The 26,804-nt window shown below is 41.5% G+C and overlaps 1 protein-coding gene across 7 annotated transcripts in view; it reads left to right on the top strand.

Moving 5' to 3' along the window:
* Nucleotides 1-26,804, top strand: part of STARD13 (StAR related lipid transfer domain containing 13) — a 322,774-nt gene that overhangs the window by 203,089 nt on the left and 92,881 nt on the right. The window contains exon 1 of one of the 7 annotated variants that reach the window (XM_032099575.1): nucleotides 6,020-6,358. The exons of the other annotated variants lie outside the window; for them this stretch is intronic. Coding sequence (XP_031955466.1) covers nucleotides 6,190-6,358 — 169 coding nt within the window. The 5' untranslated portion in view covers nucleotides 6,020-6,189. Of the gene's footprint in view, nucleotides 1-6,019; nucleotides 6,359-26,804 lie in introns of those variants that run through there. 7 annotated transcript variants of the gene reach the window in all.

Genomic DNA, 26,804 nt, shown 5'->3' with positions numbered 1-26,804 from the left:
CAGCTATGGATATATGAAGAACTATTTATGTTCATTCATTTTGAACCTACCCCTACTTACTGTTCCCAACTTTATCCACTGCAAGTAAAGACCTCATAATTACCAAATGATGGGTAGACCTTTGTAACAGCACAAGCATGTTTGCTGGTTTGCACTCAATTACTTTTCCAAAAAGTTTTAAAATCCTCTTTGCTTTTTTTTGTTCTTACTCAGCGCTTGTGCGGGATTTTCATAAACCTGTCCAAGATCTGTTTCCTCTGTGATAACAGTTCCACTAAATCTCATCACTGTGCACTGGATATCTTTAGGATGTTTTTTATCCCATACATTTATCCACCCTCAAAAGCTACAGTTTTAAGGCCTTCTCAATCAATATTGTAGGAACCTTCAGTGTTTACAACCAATTTCTGTTTTGACTGACAGACTATCATCACTATATTTTGCCAACTCATTACTCAGTCCCGTTAAAAAAATCATGTATGGATAGTGGAGAAAACAGGTTCCAGCACTAATGTCTGTGTGAGTCCTCTGGAAACCTAATCCCATTGTGAACATAGATTATTTATTACTATTTTTGTTTCCTGTCTTTAAGCTGCCATTAAACCACAAGCAGATTTTTCCTTTTTATCTATGATAGCTGAGGTTCTTTATGATTGCTTGGTAGAGGATTTTGGAGGAGCCTTTTTCAAATCAGATACTATTCATTTTGCTTATTTAACATCCCATAGCTCCTCCACAGGAGAACTGATGAGATGAATCACACTTTCTTGCCATGACCCTCATCCTCCTGGCTTTTTGTATATGTCCTTATTTCTGTAAGTTTGTCTGGGTGGCTGGTGGGTCAGTCACCTCCCTGCCATCCTTTTGTTCCCTAAAACATACTACTGTTGGACTCCTGCACATAAATTTCTAATCCTCTGCTTCTGTGCTGTGGCTAGGCCTCTGATGTTCTTGTAATCAGGAAGTATTTTATGTAGCAGTACTATCCATTGATTAAGTGGGTCTTAAAATGCAAATGGATAGTCCTCTGATGCTGGAACAGGGACACTGGAACAGAAGAAAAGGGCATAATGTGCTATTCAGAAGCCTCATCTCCTGGTTTGAAGTTTATCTTCAAGGGTGTGTGTAAGTCTGTCTCTCATGCATAAGAAGCCCTGCATAGCAGTGTTCACTTTTAAAACTCACTATCAGACAGTTGACACAGCAGCTGACTTTCCTCCAGAACACATCAGCATTGGGCTCTCCAGTGGAACAGTCCTCTGTTGTAATTCCGTGCAGCTATTAGCCGTCTCCATCTCACTTCCTGGCGATGCAGAAATCTCACATAAACTATTTTCCTTTTGCCCCAGTCTGATTCCTGGCAGCCCAGATGAGCTGCAGAGCCTCGACGCCCCAGCACGGCCTCAGGGAGAAAATCAAAGTGCCACTGAGCCAGAGGGAAGCATTTCTGGCTGCTCTAGAGTCCCTGCTGTTTCATGCCCTGTATGAAAGAGTTTGCAGCCTGTAGTAATCCCAGCAAACAACTCTCAAACAAATGTCTGTGTTCAAACATAAAACGCTTTTCCTAAACAGCAGGCAATGAACTTCTGCTTTTAAAAGTCCTGGCCCCAGAGATAGGATTCAAAACATGTGAAGTAAGTGCCAGCTTCATCTTAAACACAGCTTTGGGTTCCCTGCATGTGCATTTTTTCTCTTCCCGAATTTGAGAAAAGAGAAATTGCCTGTACTTAGCACATGACCTGCTGTGCAGGCATCTGTAAAGGCAGGTACAGGCAAGAAATAGAAGATGTGTGGATAGGATAGGGATATGTGGATAGGACATCAATATCCAGGATATACTGCATATATAAGGTATTGGAGTTAGGCCATAATCCAGCAAACTGAACTATTCTTCTACCTCCAGAATTATAGAAGAGAGTCCAGAGATCAGCAAGTTGAAAGCAGATGCCTGATTTTTTTTCTTCTGTGACTTGAAAACAGGAGTTTCCTGCTTCTTCTAACTACATGTCACTAATGTTAATAACAAATGTGCTGCTCTAGTGGATAGGAAGCTGTTTTGTTCTCATAGAACCAGTGCTTACTAATGAAGAGAGGCTGTCAAGTTGCCATTAAATTTTAGATGTGAAATAACGAGATAAGTGCAACTAACAATAAAAGGGAAATGGGTCACTTCAGGAAGATCAAGTGGCTGATTTCTGTGTGAGAACAGCAGGTTCAATCCAAGCCTGAAGAACTCCGTGCCAGGTACAACATCACGGACCTATCTCACAGTTCACTGGGATGCATGCATTCTAAGCTGTAAATCAACAGTCCTCATATATATATATATATATATATACACATAGGAATACAAGTGGGAAAGTGCTATTCATCTCAATTTATCCTCAACTACCCCACTGTAGTGTTGCCTCATGAGTAATACTCTAAGGCCAAGGTGGTATGTAGAAACTCACGCTGTTGTTTTACCCAGAAAAGCCAGTCATAAGAAGATAGTTTGCTATCAAATGCATTTTAGCATTTCTAGAGCACATTGCATTGTCTTCTCCAGCTGATGTCAGCACCCCACTCACTGTGAAATGGAAGCAGATCTCAAGTACTGCCTGAGATACTACAGTATCTACGGGCTGCCCTGGGGTAATTTTTCCTTCCAATAGTTTACTCTTTCTTTCTCACACCAAATGCCATTTCAGGGAGAAAAGGTGGCAGAGGGACATAAAAAGCAATTAACAGAAATGAAGTGTTGCAGTTCTGCCTGTGAATTCACACAGAGACGAGTATGACTCCTTGAGCTGACTTTGCCAGTTACACTGTGTCTATGCAGTTGTCAGAAGTGCTGTGCTGTATGAATGTCTTTAACTAAAGATTCCTGATATCCCAGAGTATTTTGGTATCCATCAAGTCGCTGATTGTCATGTTAGATGTGACATGTAGTTATTACACTATAGAAATCAGCATGGATATTTCTGATTCAGGTTTTAAAAAAAACACTAATTCCAGACATGGTTTTATGAAGGAATCTCCTTTCCTGCAGGGATCAGTCACAACATGGGAACATGGGGTCGGGTTTTCGTTTCATGGGACTGTGCTTTTGTCAAGACTGGCAGCAATTTCAGGGGTGTGCTGGAGCTCCCGCACAGCCCTTGTAAAATCCATGAGGAAGCTTTTATTTTGAAGTGCTTTTATGAGATGTGTTAGCATGAAGTTCAGTGTTGCTCTATTAACTATTCCAGAAACAGTCTGCAGACTGAGACTGAAATATTAATTAGTGCTATTATATAACAACTGAGACTTCTGTAGTACTTCTTGTCTGAGAGGTTGATGGCCAAAGGAGTTTCCTCATCTGAGTGACACATTTTTGAAAATAAACAGTGAGTGTCAAGGTAGTCACCAAACAAGGATACAGTCATTTTAAAAGTATGCAATGAGGGTTACTTCTTTCCTTCGCCATGCACAACTTCAAGCACAGGAGCTTTCAAACACGCACCACAAGACCAGCTAACTCTTGTTGTTTCTTGTTTTATTTGACTACTATGCAAGTACTGGACTGAAGCCAAAGAATTCAGCCTCGGCACAGGCAGCACTCATCAGCACCAAGCCTGGGGCAACCCTCCAGCTCTAAAGTTGTGTTTGGACCCTCGTGTCTGGGAGGAAGGGAAAGTCATCACCCTGAAACAGAGGCTTCTTATTCTGTCCTTTGTGACCTCTGAGATGAGCTGCTGGGGATGCTGGCAGGGCAGCTCTGGCCTGTTGCCTTACCCTCTGGTGGAGACATGGGAAGGATGGGCAGCCACAGGGGCACTGAGGCTGTACTCTGCTGTCTGTTACAAGCATATAACTGGGCTTGTTGAGCCCTTAGTGGACTTGTTCACTAGTATATACACCTTACATAGGCTCTTGCCTTGGTTTTTGTTTCTTTGGACTGGCTTTTGAAGCATTTTATTTCTCTTAAACTGCTTCCTACTTCCTAGGAAGAATGCAGAATCCCATTAGCTGAAAAAGTCAATGCATTTTCCAACAGAAAAAGAAATCCTTCTGAATATTTAAACAGAGTGGTATGAAATGCTTTACATTAGCACTAGAATTTTATAAATAGAATTAGGTCAAAGAACTGTAGATTAATCAAATAAGAATTTCCCTGCGCAGAGGTAATGTCTCTTTGGATAAACACTATGCCTGTCATTGACATTTGGGGGTCTCTGGGATATTTATTCCTGAAAAGACAGCAGCAGAGTGACTGATACACTGGCTAGGCAAGCTGGGGTAGGAATGGGAACCATTCCTCTTCCCTGCTGTTCAGGCTCTCTCTGCTCACACCTGTGAAGCACTCCTGCCTCTTCTCTTTGCACAGCAAGGAAGAGAGGAGATTGGTCAGTCCTTCTGCCTGGCTGCCAGTACCCAGCCCTGTTTGGGATTATAGATTGTAGTGGTGCCATGTCTTTGGTCTTGAGTTTGAAGTCTCTTCTTAGAATCTCAGAGAAGACCATGCAGCCATACCTGGAGCACAAAGCAGCACGTACAGCACTTGCAGGTGCTGTTAATGGTAATAACAGGTAATGGAGGCTTCCAGTCCACAGCATTCATTTTAAATTTCTAGTACCCGAAATTACATTTCTCCATTTTATGGCACTGCACAAGTCCCACATTGATGAGGAATAAAATTCATAAGGTGTAATGAGAACAGATTGCATTGCAGTAAAACCCTGCCCTAAGGGGGCTTGCATGGAGCAAAATTTTAATGAATAGTTGTGAGTAAGAGCTGTCCTACCCCCTCTCACGTTTAGGTGGCTACATCTGCCCTGTCCTTTGTGAAGAGGCGAGCCCCAGGCAGTGCCACCTCATGGCGCTGCCCTGGTCAGCATCTGTGAGGCTGGAAGGGTGAGGAGAGCTCCATTGCACCATGGCATGTCATGACATATTGTTGGCCTCAAGGCTGGAGAATAGGACACAGACAATAATGTCACTGCAGGTAGATGTCCAGGTGGAGTTTGGGGAGGTCAATATCTCCCATGGGTTGGGATGGGGGTTGAGCCCCTTCTGCCTGGGGCTTGCAGCCACTCCAATACTGCTGTCAGCTGCCAGGCCCCAGCTTGACACTGGTCTTGTGGGAAGGGGCACGGAGGTGGCAGCACCATTCCTGAGCTGTGATTCTTAGAAATCAGTCATTTCCTCTGATTCTTAGAAATCAGCATATACTAGGTGTGTATTACTCCAAAATATTTGTATTTTAAAATGTAATGAAAAATTATTTGACTAGGAGGGCATTTTCAGTATATTTTCACTCAGATTTGCTGATAAAAATGACAGTGTTCTGCTTCCATATAATTAATCAAAGAAAGAGGATCTTTGGCAAACTCAGTGGTTGATGTGTGAGGGCAGAATGAAAACACATGCCCGTTGAAAAAAACCAACAAAAAAAAGAAGACAAGGCAAGGTTATGGCAAGGAACCTGAATAACAGAGAACCTCTCCATCCCTTTTCCCTCTTCCAGGCTGTGACCAGCTCTTGGTAGCATTAATGTTAGGGACTCTTGGGTTTTGTTTACTGCTGAGTGACTGCTGCTAGGTGTTCGGTTTTTTTCATCCCAAGGGCTTAGCTTGTTCCAGTGCTCCTTGTACTGTGCGGATTTGGAGATTCAGACAGCCCTTCCATAAACGGACTTTTTCTTGGCAAACAGGATTTTTAGAAAACTAGTGAGGGCATCATCTCCAGAGATGAGTCAACAGCTGGGCAGCGTAGAGCAGAGGAGGAAAAGGTTTTCGGCAGCCCTGATTACCCTAAAACACGCATTCCCAAGCGTCTCCAACTATTTCTTCTTTGCTTTCTGAAGTGGCCCGGTGCAGCCCCTCCGTGCGGGGTGAACTCCGGCCAGCCAGGGGACTGCCGGGACAGGCTGGGGCTGGGGCTGGCTGTGTGCGCTGGACCGGGACAGGCTGGGGCTGGGGCTGGGGCAGGCTGGCTGTCCCGCTCCGCAGGCTCACTTCCACAGGCAGCAATGGGAGCGATTGGCCCGCGCGGATCATGTGGGAGAAAGCCGGAATCCCGGGCTATAGTAGCTCTTGGCACTCCTTTTTCGTTTAAAGCGCTCGCTCCTCGCAGCTCCCTGGGGCGTAGAGCCTCCCTGCTTTCCTTGCCCTGGTTCCGATCTGGAGCAGCGCCGCGGGACGGCCGGGGCGAGCCGAGGGCAGCGGGATGTTGAAGCAGGTGCCCCGGGCCGCGGGCACCGCCTGTTTCTACCTGAACGCGGTGTCCCCCGAGGGCCAGGAGCTCTTCTGGCGCTGCGATCCGCCCTCCCGGCGCCCTCCCTACAGGACCAGCAGGATTCTCGCCCGTCACCAGCTGGTGACGAAAATTCAGCAAGGTGAGTTGCTGGCAGGAGCGCTCCGCAGCCCGGCGCTGGCGCACGGTCTGCAGGTCTGCTCTTTCGTAAGAGAACAGGTTTTAATGCCTCATGTTTCAGGCTCGTTTCCTGTCGCTATTCCAAAGTAACCTGGCTAGAGACGGTGTTATAAACGACGGGGTTTGAAATAGCCATTCATACCTCTCTGTTTCCACACATGCATACATACACCGAAAACCAGGAGACAGACACTAGTGCATGATTAGCTATTTAACTAAATTGCCTTTTAATCATAAACTACTGTGGTATCTTAGGTGCTGAACTTCGTCTTGTCTGACTGTCTGAGCAGTTACTGGCACCAGTTCATCTGCTCTGATTGCTACAGGTCAAACCTGCCCATGGTAACCCACAAAAGGAGAATAGATGGCCACCCAATTAAAAAAGAAGCAGAAGTCTGGTGGGACTGGAAGAAGGCAACTGGGATGACATCTTTTGAAAACAAGTGTGTGTAACTGTCAGACGATTAGAAAACTTGTCACATCTCCTTAAAAATAATTGCTGACTTGGCTTTCTGCAGCTGCTTAAGCAGTTATCTAAGCAGTCATTACAAATATATTGATTTGTTCATTTCTGAGTGTCTGTCTATGGCACTAAAGCTAAATGCAAATTGGCCTCAGAACAAATCCTTTGGCCTGTGCATGCAATTTAAAATCATCTTCAGAATGGCTAATGCAAAGATAAAAACCCTAACCAACTGTACCGATTTTTCCTGATTAAAAAGAAAATCAATACATAGTTTTGTATTGATCATAGTTTTGTACGGAGTCCTGTTTTCAAGAACACCAGTTTCCAAAGTGGATGTGGTCTGACATGCAGAAAATGTCATGTTGGAAAAAAAAAAAATTCCTGATGATAACAGTCACTTGCTGGACGGGTTACAAAAAGGTATTTGACTCTGCTAACTAGGGGCAGGCATAGAGATAACATTATTTACGGTCATATCTGGCAAATATCACAGAAATTGGTGTGAGGTTTTGACCAGCAGCAGTTAAATGGAGTGGCTATTTCTGTGTGTTGCTTTCCAGTAAGATTCTCTGTATCTGCGGCTGTCAAACTCTGGCAGAAGTACAGAATATAGTGATGAAATTTTATTGCATTTATAAAGAAAACAATGTGTAATTCTTTGGCCAGGTTTAAAAAGATGAAAAAGATAGTTTCTGTGGCAATTAGGAAAATGTGGTTGTTTGCAAGGCAGTCTCAGGAACTGGTCATGTTTGAAGGATACCGGTCCTCACTGCAGCTCTGATTTCAGGAAGGATATTATGTCACTCTGTGTATCCAGTGTATGGCCTCGATTGAATGGAAAGAAAGAGTAATTTATTTCTCTACAAGTTTATTTGAAAATGTTTTGGGTGCAGTGCTAGTACCAACTTAGTGTTCAAACAGCATTAACTGAGGATATGGTGGATTAACACACCTCTTCTACCTGCCATGGTGCAGTTTAACATTCCCTCTTGTAACCTGTAATCTGTCTGGGACAGCCAGGGCTGCCAAAGCCAGTCAGTGGTGCTGAGACTTTGGAGAAGCTGCATGGTGAGGAGTTTCAAAGTTGTAACTTTCCTTACTGCAGCTTGTTGCATGGATGGTCAGTCTGTGGTGAATGACCTCTGCTCCTCTTTCACAGCTTTCCAACCTGTTCTGCACAGAGCTGTGGAAATTATATTTTTATAGTACCTTGATCATGCGATGTATGTTACGGCTCAGTATATGAAATATTTATGTGTTTTGGGTCACTGAGAATACATCGTTGCTTCCTTCATTTCTTTTACTGATGTATTCTGGGGACACTGTTGGTCAAGTGTCAGTTCATTAGCAATAGGGAAATTACGTATGCAGATAGATGCTGATGGCTGTCTGTGAGTCCATAATAGGCAGACACACATCTAGTGCAAAACCAAGGCACACATTTTTTCTACAGTGCCCCAAGTAATGACTAATAATTTTGATACAAATAGTTGTGTTAGCATTACCAAAAAATCTAAGCCTAGCTAATATGACTCAATTTGAAACCTCCAGTTTGCACTCTGGATGAAAAACCTAGATCCATCAATCCCTCACAAGACTTTCACTAGGTTTTGCTGGGTCAGCATGTCACCCTCTCTGCTTGCTTTGTTCAAACTGTAAGCAGTGTGAGGGTACTGGCTCAGTCCCCACCCCTGTCCCAGAGGGTACTGGAAGAGTAGTGTAATATGGGTGTAGTTACCAGTCTGTGCTTTTAGAGCTGAATGAGTTTTACTCCATTAACAAATGGGATTCATAACTAGCAGAGTGCCACAGAGAAGCTTGTCAATAATATATTGAAAAGTAGATCAGGAGATGCAAGATGAGAACCAAAACTTGCTTTCAGTCATCCAGTTGAGTAAAGCATGTAAATCATTATTTAGTTGCTTGAATTTGTGTATCTTTGAGTCATGCATTTTAAGGCCATTAAGACAAAGTATTTGAGCATAGCTACCCCAATTCTTGTGTTAGCACCTCTCCGGTCTAATAATTTGAATTGTAGCATATGTTTAGAAAAAGATCCAGCCTGCATTTTAAGATTGCTGGAATGGTGAATCCTGCCTGGTTAATTGCTTTGCTGAAAACAGATCTGCCACATGTTTAAGTGCTAAGTTGCCTTAGGGCCTGTTTGAATACCTGCTCTCTACTTCTTACCCAGTTATTTTTCACTTGCTGGTTTTCAGACTGGAGGCACCTACAGTAGGATTGTTATATCAGGGAAATTTTTTCCTTAGTGGAAGGAATATTTTACAAAATCACAACATAACCCATTTACAATGTATAAAGCAGTCAAAGCTTCCATTCCTGGTCAGTAATGCAGTGTGATACAAATTGTTGCATATACTGCTATCTTTTCAGTCATTAGCTGCATGTACTGTTCTAAACTATGTTAATTTATCATATCACATACAGCTTTTCTTCCTTCTTAAAAAACACATTTGCTGAAGACTATTTCCTTTGTATTTTCCTTTGGTGTTAGTTAAAAATAAACTAAATGAGTCATTAGAGGAATTATGCTATTTAATCATTTCTAAAAAGAAAATTACCACAAGGGAAATGACAGGAACTAGACTGTTATTTCAATCAGATCATACTTTGAAAGTCCTAAATATTTGGTTTATGTACACCACCAACTCCTTGAGGTAGAATTATGAAGTGGCCTGTGAATGTGAGTAGTAATTATCTGTTTGATACTAAACAGGTATTTTCAAGATGTGATCTTTTTGATGATTCCCTTTCCCCCAGAAGCCCGTTAGTTTCCACACTGAAGGGGACACATGCCTCGGCATAAAGGAACAGGGTGTAGCATGCTTGGTCTGAGGTATTTATTCAAACTCTGTATGCAGTAACTGTATGAGAATTCATTAAAGATTACTCATGTTTTCTGTAAATAAATAAGGTGGTGACTTTCAAGAATTTATATTACATGAGTCACAAAGTTGTTATTTCTTTCACAGTACATGGCAGAACAGAAAATATAAAAAGTAGCTGTAGGTAAAAAGTAATGAGGAATTGAGGCTGTACCCTGAAAATGTTAAATTGAAATCATTGCCTGTGCAGTACAGGTAGAGTGTAAGTCAAGGTGAATGAAGCCATGTCTGCCCCAGCACAGACAGGCTGGTAAAGAAATGTTCCCTTTCATCTTCAGTAAAATTAGATTCTTAACCTGCACATCCCCTAAGACAATAATATGAAGAAACAAATGAAAATAAGACAAATTCCTATTCTCAGGGAGTAAATTCCTGCCCACAGTGCGTAATGCTCTGTAATTTGTCTCAATTTATGTCCACAGGCAAGAGCAGTTGAGGAAAATTGTTCGATGGAGCGGTATTAAATCAGACTTTCAACTTTTCAAGGCAAACTCTCCATTCAACACTCAGCAGAGGTTTTATACTCTTAGGTGTTGTAATTTCAGTTTTGATCTTGTATGTCTACTATTACCTTTGGGTCACCTGGATTTGTCTGGTTTGAGCGAGTTTTAGAAGTGCAAACAAATGCACTTTTTTGTCTTATAGTCTTTCCTTTGGAGTTAGTTCAGTGTGTTTAATTCTTCCCTTTTCAAGCATGACCAGAATTTGTGGAAAGTGTTACAGAGGTATGCAAGTGACTTGGAAGTAATTATGCAATTCAAGTGACTTAAATTTCAACAATTAGTGTACCATAAGCTATAATATACTCTCATATTCAAAAGGAGAACAGGGAAGTCATGTAGGTGAAAATGTTGCAGTCAAAGGCTGCATTAAAAAAGCTTGGATCAAATTCCTGGTACTCACACAGGTATGGATAACGGGATGGGAAATGAGATACAATTAAAAAATTAAAGACTGTGAGTTTGGTCAGACATACAAAGAGGACAAAATAAGGGTGTTCAGGCAACCTGAACCATAGCATTTCTCGTGTTCTGGATGCTGGCCACTTTACCTACACATGTTTAAACCTCACTGTTTGAACACAGGAAAATAAAAGATTCACCAAAAAGATTCAGCCATGGTGGTAATGATACGAACACCTCACGTATGTCATCTCTGACCAGTGCTGGTGGTCTACTGCCTCTTGAGCCTGTAAGCCAGTAAGTCAGGGCAGCAGCAGTTTGTAGCCCCTTTTCAGCCCCTGGTGCCTCCTCTCGTGGTGCCTCTGTGTCTACGCTCCAGCCCAGGCATGCAGAAGAGGACAGAATTGGGGCTGGGGTTGCCTGGAGCACCAGGAGGAGCATCCTTAGCTGCAGAGCTGCTTTGCAGACCTCAGCTGGGACATGGTCCATCCCCCTCCACTGTCAGATACATGTGGGGCAGGTGTGTGCTCACAGGAGAGGGATCTTTGGGTTGGTTGTTTCATACACTCTCTAAGGTCCCTTAGAAACTGAGACCCTATGTCACATGAAGCTTCCTCACCATCTTTTGTTCCTTACACACTCTTTCCTCAAGTTCTTAGACCTAGACTTGGAGAAACTAGAGTTCTTCAATTAAATAATAGGATTTCTTTAAAAATATTTTTATTATGTACTTGTACTCTGAAATGGTTGAAGTACTTGCGTGAAACTTCAACACAAAAAAAAGTGGTGAGCATCCTGAGAGGTATTTATAAGCTCAGAGTGCCTTGAGATGTGTTTATATTAAAAAAAATATTGATGTATAAGAGTGCAGTCCAGCTAATTAAAGTTTTAAAAAGTTGTACTTCATAAACAACAGGACATTTAAAAGGGAGAAACCTTCACTGGAGCCACTACCTGGCAGAAAGGTTCAAAAACTGAAGTTATCAGGAAATACCTGTGTGGCATGTAACTAGAAATGACCTGTGTGGTACTGGAGATTGGCTTCAGTAATAATGGCCATTTCTGGCCTTAAAGTTTCACAGCCTCAAAGTGTCAGTGGCACTTCAGCTGACATGTGCAGGTTGGACACCAAGAAGTAAATCTTTGCTCTTCTTTTGAGTTAGGAGACTTTTGCTCTCAATTTCACTGAAAGCAGGATTTCAGCCAAGGTGAAATCTTAACTTGAGGCTTTCTTGTTTTGGAATTGTGAAATGAACAGCTGTAGTTGTGCTATATATATTTTGTATTGATCATGGAGGAGACTGAATTTCATATTAGCCCCATCGTATAAGTAGAGACAGTAATATTAAAAGACATTTAAGCCAATAAATGCAAGATTTATGCTCAATAAATAAATCACTAGAGTAATAATAATCAGGAGGGGAATTAGTTTAAATTTAGAAGAAGTGATAAGTCACTGTGGTATTTAAAATGCTGCATAACAGAAGTAAAATGGAAATGACTCACAAAAATAAAGATAATATGTACGTATTATTTTTGTTACTCGCTTCCTTATGTCTGTATTTATACAGAAATCCCTGAAAATAAAGTGCAGTATTTGTACCATGAGCTCTGTAAATGTTAATTTAAAAAATCTGCAGTTTTAGGTTCCAAACAGATATTATTATTCTTTCTTGGCAATAGATAGCTATGTACTTTTAATTTTTATTCAAATGCAAACTGTGTAGTCATTGATAGCGTCTTAGCCTCACCATTGTTTTTATCTTACTCCTATCATATGATATTCTCAGATGTTTAATTGCACTTAAACAAATATATGAGCTGTTTCATATAGGGCATCACATATGTTTGGATTAGTGCCTAAGGGACTGAGAAAACAGGACCCTTGTAACTAGGTTATTAAACAATTGTCCGTAGTTGAGTTGGTTACACCTTGTAATAGCGCTTTTGAGGGTAAAATGTTAAATTACATGTCCTGTGAGCTTGATCCAGTATATACTAGCTGTGTCATTTCTTATTTATACTCATTTTATAGATATAGAAATGTGAGCAAGTCAGAAAACCCTCGTCTTTGTGCCTTGTGGTGCACTTTTGCTTAAAAACCTGATGAGTTTCCCCTTTCAGATTCAGTTTAACGGGTCAGCTGAGCACAACATAATATGGTGGGAGAGAGGACGGCTTGAGTACCTTGAGCTGGACTTTTTAAAAGCTGTTGAAGAGGAGACCATGATTCAGAGGACTTGGGAGTATTACAGCTTGGCTGAAAAGGATGTGTGTGACTCAGTTTGAAAACATCTTGTGGGTTTTCACCTCTCATTTGTTACAGGACTGAGTTTAATTCTGCCGGGAGAAAACAATCACCCCGTAGCAGTTCAGAATACATGGGATTTTGACTAATACAGACACAGAGATGGACAAAAGTTTCTGTCTTTGTGATAAGTTAGGTAAACTCAGCAAAGTAACTTGGTTTAAAATATGGGCTGCGCAGTACATCTTAAGTAAATACCAACTGCCAGGCGTGGAAGCTGCCTGCCTGGAACATACCAGACATTTTGCTTTCCAGTCAAAGCCCTTTGCCAAAGAAGGACTCGGCCCTGCTACTTACTCAGATGAATCTTCCCCTGTACTAAAGGAGCAAAATAATGCATCCTAATAATGTCAACTGGTATTGTTTTAATGAGCTAGATGTTACAGGCCTTTGGCAATGACTGTGCTCTCTTTTAATCAGATTGTGGTTGGAGGAAGGTCTGTTTGTGTGAGCGCAGTTTTCAGGATTTGGAACCAAAATCTCTATATATTTTTTGTCATCTCTTTCCTTTAGTCCAAATGGCCTAAAGGGTATCTGATTTTTCCCCCCTTAATGTGTCACTAGTGTCTTTCATGGTTTGTTTATTTTATTGATTGTGCTGTGCTTGTTTCTAGTCTTCCATCACTTGAATCATTTAGAATATGGGTAAAAGCAGTAAGTTCAAACTGGAATCTCTAATTTAATTCTAGCTTTTATCCTCTTTAGTCACAAACACACAGCTGCTGGCATCCACCACCCACCAGACCTGCCATTTTCTGGGAGATTTCTCAGCTTCCTTCCTGGAATCACATTTGCGGGAAAATACGACACCCTCAGCTTTAAGAAAAGGCAGTACAGCTTTTACTGCTGAATGGGGTGGGAACTGAGGATGACAGTACAGCTTTTACTCCTCTATAACATTTCTCTGCAAGGAACTGCTGCTTCTCCAAACCCCATGCTGAACCATGTGGTTTTTCCCTAGATCTCTGAAAACGCGTTCCCCTTCCTTGCTGCGTGTATCCTTTGGGCCTTTACTTCAATGTCCATTATCCACATTATTATCCAGAAACTCCTGCTTGCAGATATTAGGTGTTAACACATCGTGTTCCTGTGTTGTTAGAGCAGTAAAATGTCCCTCTGAGTGAGTGGCCATATCTGTGCTGCTAAATAAGAGGGATGAGAGGTGAGCTTGAAGTACCCCCTGGGCTGCTGAGCAGATTCTCTGGCTCTGTTTTTCGTTTCTCCAGCTGGTTCAGCTCAGACTAAGCCTCAGACAGGACTAGTTGTAGGTAGTGAGGACATGAGCTGAGTGATGCCACTTGACCAAAAAGCCAGAATCAGTCTGTGTTTCATTTAGCCGTGTAACTGGCCCCCCTTGCTGTTGCCACAGAAGGTGCAAAATGAGGAGAAACCTTGCTCACAAGATCTAAAGATCCAATATTAAAGTTTCTGTAGTCTTGCCCCTCAAAAGAGGTAATAAAATTTTTAATGCTTGAAGTTTCTGATGGAAGTACACAAAAGTAGATGTATCCTGTCATTAAGTGCCTTTCCATTCCTGCAAAAATGCAGAAATAAATTCTGTTAAAAAGCCAAGTACTTAAGTAATTTTCATTATATCGTATTGTGAAACAGACTGTTCATATTAGCTAACCACAACCCCATCCTTCTCCTTTTGAAATCAGTATCCCAAGTCTGCGTAAGATCAGAACTTGCAAAAACCTTTCCAAATAATTAGATCATAGTGCTGATCCCAATAACTGCAGCATCATCGAGCATCCTTCCAAAAGACCCAAGATTTGAAAAGGGACAAAAGACGTAAGATGACTCTAGATTTGAAGAGGAAGCAGTATCTCTGTCAACACTCAGATGGCACAAGGGCAGGACTTGTGTGAAAGGCACAATGCTTTTCCATCGTTTCAGCATCAGGAAGCACAGAATGTTTAGTTTTCCCTAGTCTCCAACTGATACAGGAGTGGGAGTCTGGACAGGACAAGACTCTCAGAGCCACTCAATGTGGCTTTTTCATAATGTACTTGGCAAACTTTAATGTTCTGTGGGATGAATCTAAGTTTTGTGTCTTTAATTGCATCTGATGGTGGCAGCTGAATATCTAATCATTTTGTAACTTCAAAGGTAATGGCTTTCTCTTCCTGCAAACATTTATCTGAAGGGGATAATGTAAAATCCAAAAGTTAGTGCTTGGCACAGAGGGTGAGGCAGTAAGTCCTTGGCTTTTATTTTTTTCCTTTTTCCTTTCATTTTTGCAGCTATATTTGTATATATTTCTGAGGACATTTAAAACTGCCATTCTGTCAGCTTCACTTTGTTAAAAGTGTGGCAGTCTGCCTAGGTCTTACCCAGAGTTAAAAGGAGTTTCTTGTCTCTTAAATTCAGCAAGCATCAGTCTATATCTGTCTTAAAAAGCTCCTTCCAAATAAACAGACTGAGATACCAGAATACTTTTTCCAAAACTTTTTTATCCTTCAAACCGCTGATTCTGCACTAGAACTAGACACCCTTGCCAAAACCCAAGCCATTGCAGCAAATGCTGCATTTCATACTACTGTCTGAGTGCTGCAGCCTGGATCAAATAATACAGGCACTGATTCATGGCCAGGATTGCTCTGTCTTCATCCAGTGCTTTATGCTGAAAGCGGGAGCTGTCTTCGGTGATGACTGATCAGACATCACATCAGTGGTGCTACCTGAGGAGATATGTGGCTGCAGTTCACCCCGAGGCCATCCCTCCCCAGCAGCTTGCAGCCCTGACATCCTTGTGGAAGGGCCATTGGTGCCAGCAGGAGGCGAGGGGGTGCCCTTGCACTTGCACATGGGGCAGTTGTCAGTTCAGACTAAGAAAGGTCTGTTTACCAGCAGCTTCTGAAGGGAGGAAAAGATTTCCGGTGACATTTTAATTCCCTTTTATGCAGAGCTATTTTTAGACATTGCTGCTGCCAGTCATATCGAATGCTTTGTGTCTTTTGAGTTCTCACTGAATTGCATAATAAGCGTTTCAGCTCCCTGGTGCATAATGGCAGTGTTTTTTGCTGAAAGTCTTACTATTTCAAGTGGCCTCTTATCTGAAGATCAATTCATTAGTTCTGGCCTCTGAAGTTTAAAAGGAAACAATTGCAGTTGCTAAAGAAAAAATTAAATTACATTTTGTTTCAGTAATACTTATTTTCTCTAATATTGGGTAGTGAAAGTCTATTTTAAGACTGACAAAGCAGATGATCCATATTTCAGGACTGCAGTCTGGCCTCTGACATCCAGAGCTTGTCAAAGTGGGTGAGAGAACTGGACTGTCATTGTGGGAAATTTGGTTTCTTTTCCATTATTTGGATTATCTTTTTAGTTGGAGAGCGCAAACCAGTTTCCACCTCAGGTGCTTACTGAAAGCCACCACCAATGAGAGCTGCAAGGAGAGGTCACTTAGGTTTCCATTAGCCCTGTTGTACACTGCTACCTCCCATGGTTGCTAGTCCAGGCCAGGGGCCAAATAGTGATAGGACAAACAGGTATTTTGGACTGGTCGTGCCCTGATATCAGTGTCTTTGATTCAAACCCATTATTTTTTCATAACGAAGCACACAAAGGTTATTCAAGAAACCATTTGCTTGGTTAACTTCAGCTAAGTAATTAGGTGTTACTCAGAAATGTCTCAGACCTTTGTAGTTGCATTGTTCTAGAAAGCTGTGGTTTGGACCATGTCTGTGGAAGACTTTGGTTAAGAAAGATGCTGTATTGCTGTTGGACTCTATTGGGCATGGGGCCTAAAAGTTGTTGTACAAGCAGGAAGACAGTTTTCACCAGCCACCAGGTATGATGTCATGTGATAACTGGAGGAAGACTGTGGTCCGAAGTCCTGGAAAATCCCCCATCTTGAGTCTTCAATGAGGATCAGTATAAAGCTATTGGCATTTTCATGGTAGCTCTGCAGAGCCACTGACTCCCAGACTGGCAAGGCTTTTTACAGCTCCGTGGTGCTGGTGAATGTTTCTAAGAACAGAAAGTTTTCAGAAAAACGATGCTGAGACCAACAAATGGAGCTTTTAAAATGCCATCTGAATATATAGTACACAGAATTTTAAGGATAAGGACACAAGTAGTTGAGTATCTTTTCTTGTTTAGCAAAACATTTCTGTTACCAGAATGCTTTCTTCCTCCTGAGCACCTGAAGCAGACAAATTTTCTGGTCTAAACTGTCTCCATATAGCTTGTTTTTTTGAAAAATTATGAAAACCCAAAATTGTAGAATAATTGTCTTTAGTGAATATTCAGTAGACATAGCCACAATCCATTTAAAGTGAATCAAAAATGTGCCACTCCTTTTTTTAAAGTATTCCTTATTGACTCTGTAGCAGCTGGAAAACTATAGCAAGTTTTAATTACCTTCAGAAAACAAAAAGCTCCTGCCAACACATGCTGGTTATTATCAGCAGCTGCTGTATGCTGACATACTCTTTCAGCATATATGAGGCTCAGCTGTCCTAAATAATCATTGTAAAATGTAAATAGATTTATAGTGATGTTAATTTCTTGTTAGATACTTAACTACTGATGTAATTCATACTGAATTTAGGTTTGCTTCTTTGTTTAAGCTATAAAAAAAAATTATTTAAAACCAGGATTAGTATTTAAGAGGTGCAAATAGCTTGTACCAGGAGTTTAAAATATTGAACTGCCATGATTTTTTAACTATCCGCTAAAAATAATCAAATTCCCTGTTGTTGGGGTTTTAGCATTTGTGTAAGTGTATTGCCTTTGAGTAACAATTACTGCAACTTTAGAGCAATGAAAAACTTACAAATTAATTTGCTGATTTAAACAAAAATCTTTACACATCATCCTTTTATTAGCGGAAGTGGAGATCTTTATGGCAGTGGCATTTGTCAAATCAGATGCTGCAACTCTGTTTATTGCAAAATTGAGCAGAGTTTGTTTTTAATGGCACTAGCGTACTCTTCAGTCTGAGACACTAATAAATACATGCGACATTTATGCTTCAGAAATGTTCAGAAAGACACATAGGTATGACAGACTCTTTTTCAATGTATCTTGAGCTTGCATCTTCTCTAAAATGGAAAATTTGTGATTAACTCGATTTTCCATTACCTTATATTCTCTGTGATCTATTTTAATTTTGCACTGAAAAAGTACAAACGTTATCAGGCAATCTGTAAAATGTGTTGTTGGCACCAAGGCAATTTTAAACCATTTCTTGCTCACATGAGAGATTGACAGAGATTTGATGGTTTCCATTCTGAAGCTAAACCTGGAGGGAAATGTTACATTCAGCAGAGTGGACTCTTGACATTTTAAGAAGTTCTTCAATATGGATTAAAAATATGCGTGAGACTCCACATGGTTCTATTTCACTGAAATTACTATTGACTTTTGGACTTGAGTTTTCACCCAGTCTGTTTCTAATCAAACTACAATCTACTGAAATACAGTTCAGGTTCTAGTTTTAAGTAGGACTCAGGTGACATTCTGCTCAGGCTGTGTCCATATGGTCACACAATGACTTCACACCAGCTGTGTAAGGCACAAATTCCTTTCCTTTGTCTTAGAGACCCAGAGTTCAGATCCCCAGCAGAGAAAAACACTGTGCTGAACAAAAATAGCTCTAGTTTGCAGAAAAGATACGTGCAGGAGCATCCCAGTAGCACCACAAAGTGCAAGAAATAATCCTGGTTGTAGTCTCATGTTCAGAAACCATGATTTCTCATTTGATTTGTCTGCTTCACTGAAACATCCTAAACCCTCCAAGACTTCAATGTACAAGAACTGCCCAGGCAAGAAGACCGAGAACTTTACAGAATCACAGAGTAACTTAGGTTGGAAGAGACACTTGGGGAGTCCAGTCCAGCTCCTTCTCAGAGCAGGGACAGCTGGATCAGGTTGCTCAGGACCTTGTCAGGTTTAGTTCTGAGTATCTCCAAGGACTGACATGCAATTTCCACATCTGCTCTGGGCAATTTGTGATGTTATTTGACCACCTTCATGGTGAATTTTCCTTTCTCTTATGTCTAATTAGATTTAAAATTCTGAAACCTTGTTTCTGTTGCCCTTCATCCTACAGTGGTATACCTTTAAAAAGACCCTGGCTTTGCTTTCCTGTTAAATAGATGAAGCCATCAATAACCTCTCCTAGCCTTAGCCTTTTCTTCTTAAGGTTAACAAGCCCAGCTCTGCCAGGCTTTCCTTCTATGTCAAGTGCTTCAGCCCTCTGCAGGGCTTGCTGTGATATGCCCATGATGTCCTTGTGCTGGGGAACCCCAAAATGAACAGCGTAGCCTGTAGTTTCACAAGCGTGGGTGACAGCGAAGCAATCATGTACCTTCATCCGCTGGCTACATTCTTCCTAATGCACTAGCCCAGTGTGAGGGTGGTATCATTGGCCAAAAGGGAAGATTCATGTTCAGTTTGTTGTCAACAGAACCCTGAAGTACTTTTCTTCTGCCCCTGTCCAGTTGGCCCCAGTCTGCCTGGTTGCAGAGGGTTATTCCATCCCAGCTGCAGGACTTTACATTTGCTTATATGAAGTGTATGAGGTTCCTGTCAGCCAATTCCTCCAGCCTGTCTAGGTCACTTTGAAGAGCAGCTCTCCATCATCTCAACCACTTCTCCACAGTTTGGTATCATCCACAAATTTGCTGAGTGTACTTTATTTCATCATCCAGGTTTTTTTTAAAGACATTAAACAGTATCCGCCCAGTATCATTGCCTCAGGGATACTGATGGTAACCAACAATCAGCTGGACTTTGTACTGCTGAGCAAAAACTGTGAGACTGGTGATCCATTCATTTGTCATCCATGTTATCTATCTATCATTCACTTACTTGGTTTGGCTATAAGGATGCAATAGGAGACCAAGTTAAAGACAAGCCTCCTTGTTCTGTCTCCTTCCCTAACGACACCCTAACAGCCCATGGGTTGTGGTGTACTTAATGCTGGATGAATGACCCAAGTTCAAGATCTTTCCCACATTCCTATGGCATAAACAACAGTAAACCTTTCTCACTTGTAACGTCTATCCACTTCAATTTTATATAAATGAATAATTGTACATCAGCACAGATAATTGAACCACAACCTCCAGTTTCACTGGTCTGCGCCATAAGCACTATGCTGCAAAGTCAGTCTCAGTAGACCTTCCAGTTCTGTAGTATACACGGTATCGGATCCATGATTCGAATGAAACTAACCTGTGGTTCTTCTGCAGTCTTTAAAAAGGAAAATAGGATGAAAGCAGAGAAAAATAAAGTGACTTTATAGCTTTGCTTAATTGTGATTTGTCTTGGTAAGCTGTTAACGTGTATTCAGTCAAGTCCAATGATTTGATGCCATTTGAATTAAATCGTTTTATCCCAGCCTGAGGAGCTGCAGATTAGTCTAACAAAATCTGGAGCAAAGAAGAGATACATGGTGAGGTAAGAGAGGAGTGGCAGGTCTGTTCCACCCTTCCCAGTATCTTTATTTCCAATATGCAGCATGAGGTGAGGCCACGTCTGCAGAGCAACTGAATAAGCCACAACTAAGATCAAATATAAGGCAAATGAGGGGTAAGGAGAGAGACAAGGTGGGTCACTGTTGTCACTAATGCAGGAGATATAGGAGTCCACCGAATATATCCAAGGATGCTGAATCAGATGTTGTTTTTCACCCTGGCTTCTGAGTCTTAGTCTTGCCCCGGGCAACAGATAGCTGTACTTAAACTGCCATTATCTATCCAGGATTACAAATATGACTCAGGTAAAGGAGGGCAAGTAAATGCAGGTCTACTGCAGGGATGTACACATAAGAAAATGAATCGACACAGTTTTTTAGTCCTATGAAAACAGAAGAGTTTGGAGCTAAAAATAGGCATCTAGTTTTGTTATTGACTTTTTTTAATATCCTCTGTTCCAGTTCCTGTCAGTGGAGGAAGAATAAATATCCCAGATAACATACATATAAAAAAATTGCTTTCTCTTTCTAGGAAACATTTGAAAGGCCAAAGACCATCACAGATTTCTTTTTTATGATCAGAGTAACTGGACTGCAGGAATTAGCTTAGCCAGATAAGTAGTTTTATTTGCTTTAATAATGAAGTAAATCACTTATTTTAAAAAAAAGTGCACCTCTGAAGTATTGGCTTAAAATATTTTGACTTTAAAACACCTGAAGGACTTTAGAATATAAGGAGTCCACTGTGATTATGTATCTGGAAAACCTAGAAAATAATTGATATGTTTTGTACCACATCAAAAACTGGAAGAACTTCCCCCTGTCTAGCAGAAATAATTAAGTTTACCATTTTTTATAAGTGGTGGTTTCAAAGTAAAGCATGACCTTAAAGATGCGGTTTTTTGAATCTCCCTGACCCTCCTCCTCAGACCATTTGAGGTAAGCAGAAGTGACAGGTGTTCAGCAGCTTTGGAAACTCTGGTAGCATCTCTGTAATGTGGAATCTGTAGCTGCTCCTGCAATTTGAAGATCAGAAGATGGACACAGCAAAGGTCAGAGATTTCGATCGAGTATAGATGGCAGCAGAGCAGCGAAACTGGAGTTACAGTTCCAGAGTCCCCAGTGCTGTGTTCAAGTACACTAGATCACACTGCTTTGCCAGAATAGAAAGACACACAAAAGTCATACTGGCACTGAAATGATACTGTTTAATTCATGGGGCCTTTCCCCTACAGTTCTTTTCAAAGGAATTGTCAAGAGTACAGGCATGGCAGTAGCAAGGTGACAGGTGTGGCACCAGTGAGGTGCATAACATCTCTGCACACCAGAGAGATGGTATCAGTCAGGGCCAATAGCTGGCATGGAGTACCCTGGGGGAAATCCTTGACCTTATTTAAAAACTACACCACATAACACCTCTTTGAACTGAACTGAAACTGTAGCCAAAATTATCTCCATTGAAGACTGGAATGAAGTTTCTTGTGCTGGCAGCACAAGCAGTATGGATTGGAGTCTCAGAGTGAGTGGGGCAAGGCCTGGCGCTTGTTTCTGCAGCTGTAAGCTGGGTGCTGGACTGGAGAACTGAGCAGCAAGCTGCTCAGCCCCTGCGCTGGGCAGTGTCACTGGACATGGAATCCAGCTGAAATGCACATTATTGCCAAAAGGGCTGGTTTTGTTCCCGGCCACTTCGCTCCCTTGGATCGAGTCTGGTAAACGTGCGACTAAAGGATGACTTGTTCAGGTCATTGGCCCAAAAGATTGTGCTTGTATGGTTTTATTACAAGATAGGTGGTAAGAATGTGTAGTGAGGAATGGTACAGCTCTGTTTAATGTCAGTCAGCAGTGTTACTGAATTAAAAGCAAAGACTGTAGCTGCATAAGCAATGCAAAGGCAAAAAAGCAGCTGGGTGTATTGGATTTGTTTGCACATTTCTAATGTGTCCTTATGTCATAACTCAGCAGAATTATTTTAAATAGACATTTCAGAGTATCTTAGTTGGAAATCTAATTAAAATATGGCAAGGTTATGTACGGAACATATTTTAAATTGTTGTTGCATTTGTTTACAAGAATCCTGGATAAAATCCCTTTTTCCTGTGCCTGGATTGTACTGCCTTTGTTACCTGTGGCCCACTGATGTTTGCAACTCTCTTTATTACTATTGGAAAGCAATTATTAAACAGGGTATTTCATTCTTAACAAAAGTTCCCTGGAAATTGGCAGGGCTAAAGGATTTAAAGGTCTCATTCTGAAATGCAGATCATATCTTTTTATTAAGAATCTCTTTGTGGATATTGGAAATGTAAAGTTGACATTTCAAGAGAGATCAGCACAAGCAAAGCATACAGTGCTTAGGAAGAGAAAAGCCAGATTCTTCTGGCATTGTTCATAAAGAAAAATATTGAGACTTCATGTGAATCAGCAGATAGGAGGCTGCAATGTGCCTGTAATATCATAGTGCTCTTTGAGCATGTTTGGGAAATGCAGAGGTTCAGAACAGGTCTAAGCTCTTGATTTAATTGCTTATCTATCTACTAGTCTGATTTTTTTTCCTCTATTTGCTTTACTTTCTTGCCTTATCACTCTCTACCATAAGAAATAACAACGCAGATTTTAGCCCTATGTTTTGCATCTGCCCACAGAGATAACTTTCCGTAACTGCCATTTTCATTTTGTTATTTTCCCTTTCCTTATCACACTCAGCACATGCTCCCTCTTCCAAATCTGCTAAGAAAGTATGCTAGCAATGTGCCTTTACATGTTTGACAGAAGTCTAGCATGCATAAGATCACTGATCATTAAAAAGAAGCTGTCTAAACAAAATCTTCTTTTTTTTTTTTTTTTACTTTATTTACATTTTTTTCAGTGTGTATGCACATTTTAATTTGGCTGTACAGAGTCTGCTTGTATAGTTGCCCCTTTCACCCTTTTTTCTTCTCATTTTGCCTCCCTACTCTGTAAACAAAATGAAATGCAAATATGCCTGTAAGCTGATGATTTTTTAAAAATCACAGATTTGGAATGTTTTCATTATGAATCAACTGTAGTTAAAAATACATGTTTTATACTTGGAGCCTGCGTTGCTGCACATTTACAAATCAGAGAGATGAACGCTCATCTGCAGACACACTCATGAGCAAAACTAGCATGTTCCCAAGTGGTATCATTTGGGGAGGCTGTAGTACAAATTTCCTGGCAGCTGGGAAAGCAGGACAGAGTGCAAGACAGCACTAATAGGGCTTCCCTGATAGAGGGGAACTCATCATGGCCCTCTAGAAGTCCCTTTGGGGGCCAGGTGCTGTTCTTAGCAACAGCCTGACCCTACAGGGACACTACCAGACTGGCATCAGGAAAATTTGCTAGTTTTGTAGTGTTATGATGATTTACTTCATTCAACGTGTTGTCGGTTATTTTTCCTTTAGACGAGTGTGGTTTCTTGTCCGTAGCTTGTTCAAGAACGGACCATTCCCACAGGAGTGTGGCTGCTTGGGAACCCCACACTGCCACATCATACATTTGAGGGCATGCTCCCATAATTTTAGGTATTTAGGCACTGTAATAATACATGTGGAATTAAGGCTCACTGAAGGTAGACTGAATTAAGGATTCTTTGTCTTTGTCTACCCCGTGTATGTTCCAAGACACGTGTAATACAGCACAATTCAGCTATACAAACGCAGCATATATGCTCAATATGCCCTAAATAACTCTGCCATGTGCCATGGAGAAGGTGAAACTCATCTATGGAAGAAACTCTTGTACTGCGGACTTTGCCCATGAGAATTTTGGACGTGCTCCAGCAACAATGCGTCCATCAGTCACTCACCTGTTTCCTTCTTCTCTCCTGCAAGGTTTATTGCCAGTTCCAACTCTGAATTTCCCAGCTCAGACCCATGCAGGAGATCCAGCTCTGCCCTGTGGACACCCAAGAACAGCACTCGAGGCAGTGTAGCACTCTGCTCTTAGCACCTTAGACCCTTCAGTAAATCGTGTGGCAGTTTCTTGTGGGGCACTGTGGCTGTCCCTGTTAAGCTTTTGGGTAACATAGGAATCGTTTTGGCTGTGCACCCTCCTCCTTACTGATTGTTGTAGCTATGGCCAGGTGCAGAGCCAGTGCACAGAGATGGATTGTTTGCTCTGCAGTGGGTTGTGCCTTCCTTGCAACGTGATGCAGATCCAGTCTAGGAGGTATTTGTGGGGTATTGCAAAATGGCTTGTGACCCCAGACAGGAATGGTGAGATCATGAGCACTGGGGGATCGCTGGGACAGCAGCTGTTGCCTGTTGCAATTCCTGTGGCACAGCTGCATGCAGACAGGAATGTCTGGCACAGAGGGAGTGCACCAGTGAGGGGATTACACGCTCATGGCAATTAAGATAACCAGGAATTCATCAAGTAGTTTTGCATAAGGCTCTTGAGGTTAGCCAGAGGCAACCGTGCAGATGCAAGGTTTGAACACCATCCCAACCCAGAAGTTAGGTGCCATCACTAAACTGTCACAGGTTCAAAGAGTGGCTGCCTTGGTGTTAGAAGTCAGTAAGTAGTGACCCTGTGGGTATTTGAGAGAAGACCCAGGTATGATGAACTAGTGGCCAGTGGGCACCTTTGTCTTCAAATGCACCCAGTTTTCCTCACTGCCACTGCTTGGTACCACTATAGCAGGGAATGCGGTGCTGTGTGATGTTGCCATTGTTTCTTTTGACACTGTTTATGTGTCCCTGTTTGAGACTGAAATATGGTTAAAAGCTCTAGATACAGGCTTATGCCTCTTCTTTTTTAGCTAAGAAGTTAAAGAGGAGACTGGTATAGTTATAGGTCATAACATTTAATTAAAAAGTAGGTAAGCATTAAAATACCAACATTCCAAGTGTCCTCATAACAATTAAGTGGTGCTGAATAGGCAAGAAAAGTGGGAAGTGCAGTGTCCTTTGTAAGCTGAGCATCATGCAGTGAGCGATAATGGAAGAGGAGTCTCCAGCAGGGACACTGCCATCGAACACAAAGTCTGTAGAGACAGGAACTACACATAAAAGCCTGTTCTAATTTGTCTGATCAAAGCTTCCTGTCACATTCAAGTGCAGACCTTTTCCACCTAGGCTCTTTGTAGGACAATGTGTGTGTGGTGAGGGGAGTGTTCAAGAGGCTGTTCAACAAGCGCCAAGTGCGATTTGTTTAATGCCAAATCTCCTGTGTGAAGTTAGATGTATGTGCCAATGTCAAATATCTTAATCTGAGCCCTAAGTACTGATAGAATTCTTTTCTCAGATGCACTGTCAAAGTTAGGCAGTGTGTAAGTTCAACAAGGTTTGTGGCTTACAGTATCTTCTTAATGAATGTCATTGCATTGCATATTAACAGCCTCAGCAGTGTCTTTATTAAAAATTTAGCTTGTTATTTCTACAGTAAACAAGATGATGCTTGCTTTGCAATAGATAACACAAACTAGTTCATGAACACCAGCCCCAGCAAAGGCTTGTTTGTCGTGAGTTTGCACGTCGGGGTTCAGCTTTGTGCAGATTTTCTTTGGCTTAGTAAGGATTGAATTTGTGCCGAAGCCTTTTCTTTAGTGAGCCACTAAGAGGCTCTCTTTCCATTACCCTGCTGCTTATTTTCACAAAACTTGTAAGAGTTTAATACCTTTGAGCCATCTGTCTCTCTGTCAAACCAGCCAATTTGTTCCGAAGTTATTGGTGGAGGCGACAAGGAGCCTGACACAGAAAGGGAGGCAGACCAAAAACACAAAGCCTGGCCATGTTAGCAGCATTTCCTTAGGAAATCAGTCTAAACATTGATTGCACCAAAAAAATCTTATGAAGTCTTTGTGGACTAGATCTCTTTCATATAAATTTCTCCAAGTTTTGAATTAAAAATTGGGTTATAAAAACAGGTAGAAGAGAATTTCAGCCTATGACCGGGAGCTTTCCCCTATTTTTCAAATGCAGCATGAGAGAAAGCCCAAAACAAGGCCTGAGACCAGGAAGTGGTGTTTGTTCAAGAAGCACCTGCGCAGTTGGGGGAACTGTCCAGCTGTGGCAGTGCGATCTGCTCAGAAAGCTGCACCTAATGGACATCTGACTTGCCAGTTCACAGACCACTTCTGCAAGGCCATCATTTACATCTCATGTTGTCATATCTGTCCAGGAGCTCTGGCACTTCCTGTCGAGTTCAAACCTGCTCACATTGAGTAAGTCTCTTAAATCAGCCCATGTCAGCTCAGGGAACAGTGCTATTTGCATTGCAGCCACAGTACCATTGCTTCAGGCTTTCAATAGTCATTTGACAAAATAACTTCAGTGCTTCCAAAAGCTTACAGTAATGGCTCTAACCCTTATCTTCATGCACTGTGTGTAGTTCCACCCAGACAAAGGAGGTTATGTTGAGCAACTGGTGAGTC

This window comes from Corvus moneduloides, chromosome 2, assembly GCF_009650955.1.
Source record: "Corvus moneduloides isolate bCorMon1 chromosome 2, bCorMon1.pri, whole genome shotgun sequence".
NCBI lineage: Eukaryota > Metazoa > Chordata > Aves > Passeriformes > Corvidae > Corvus > Corvus moneduloides.
Note: the sequence above shows the minus strand (reverse complement) of the source record. Positions and strands in the feature narration are given on the sequence as shown.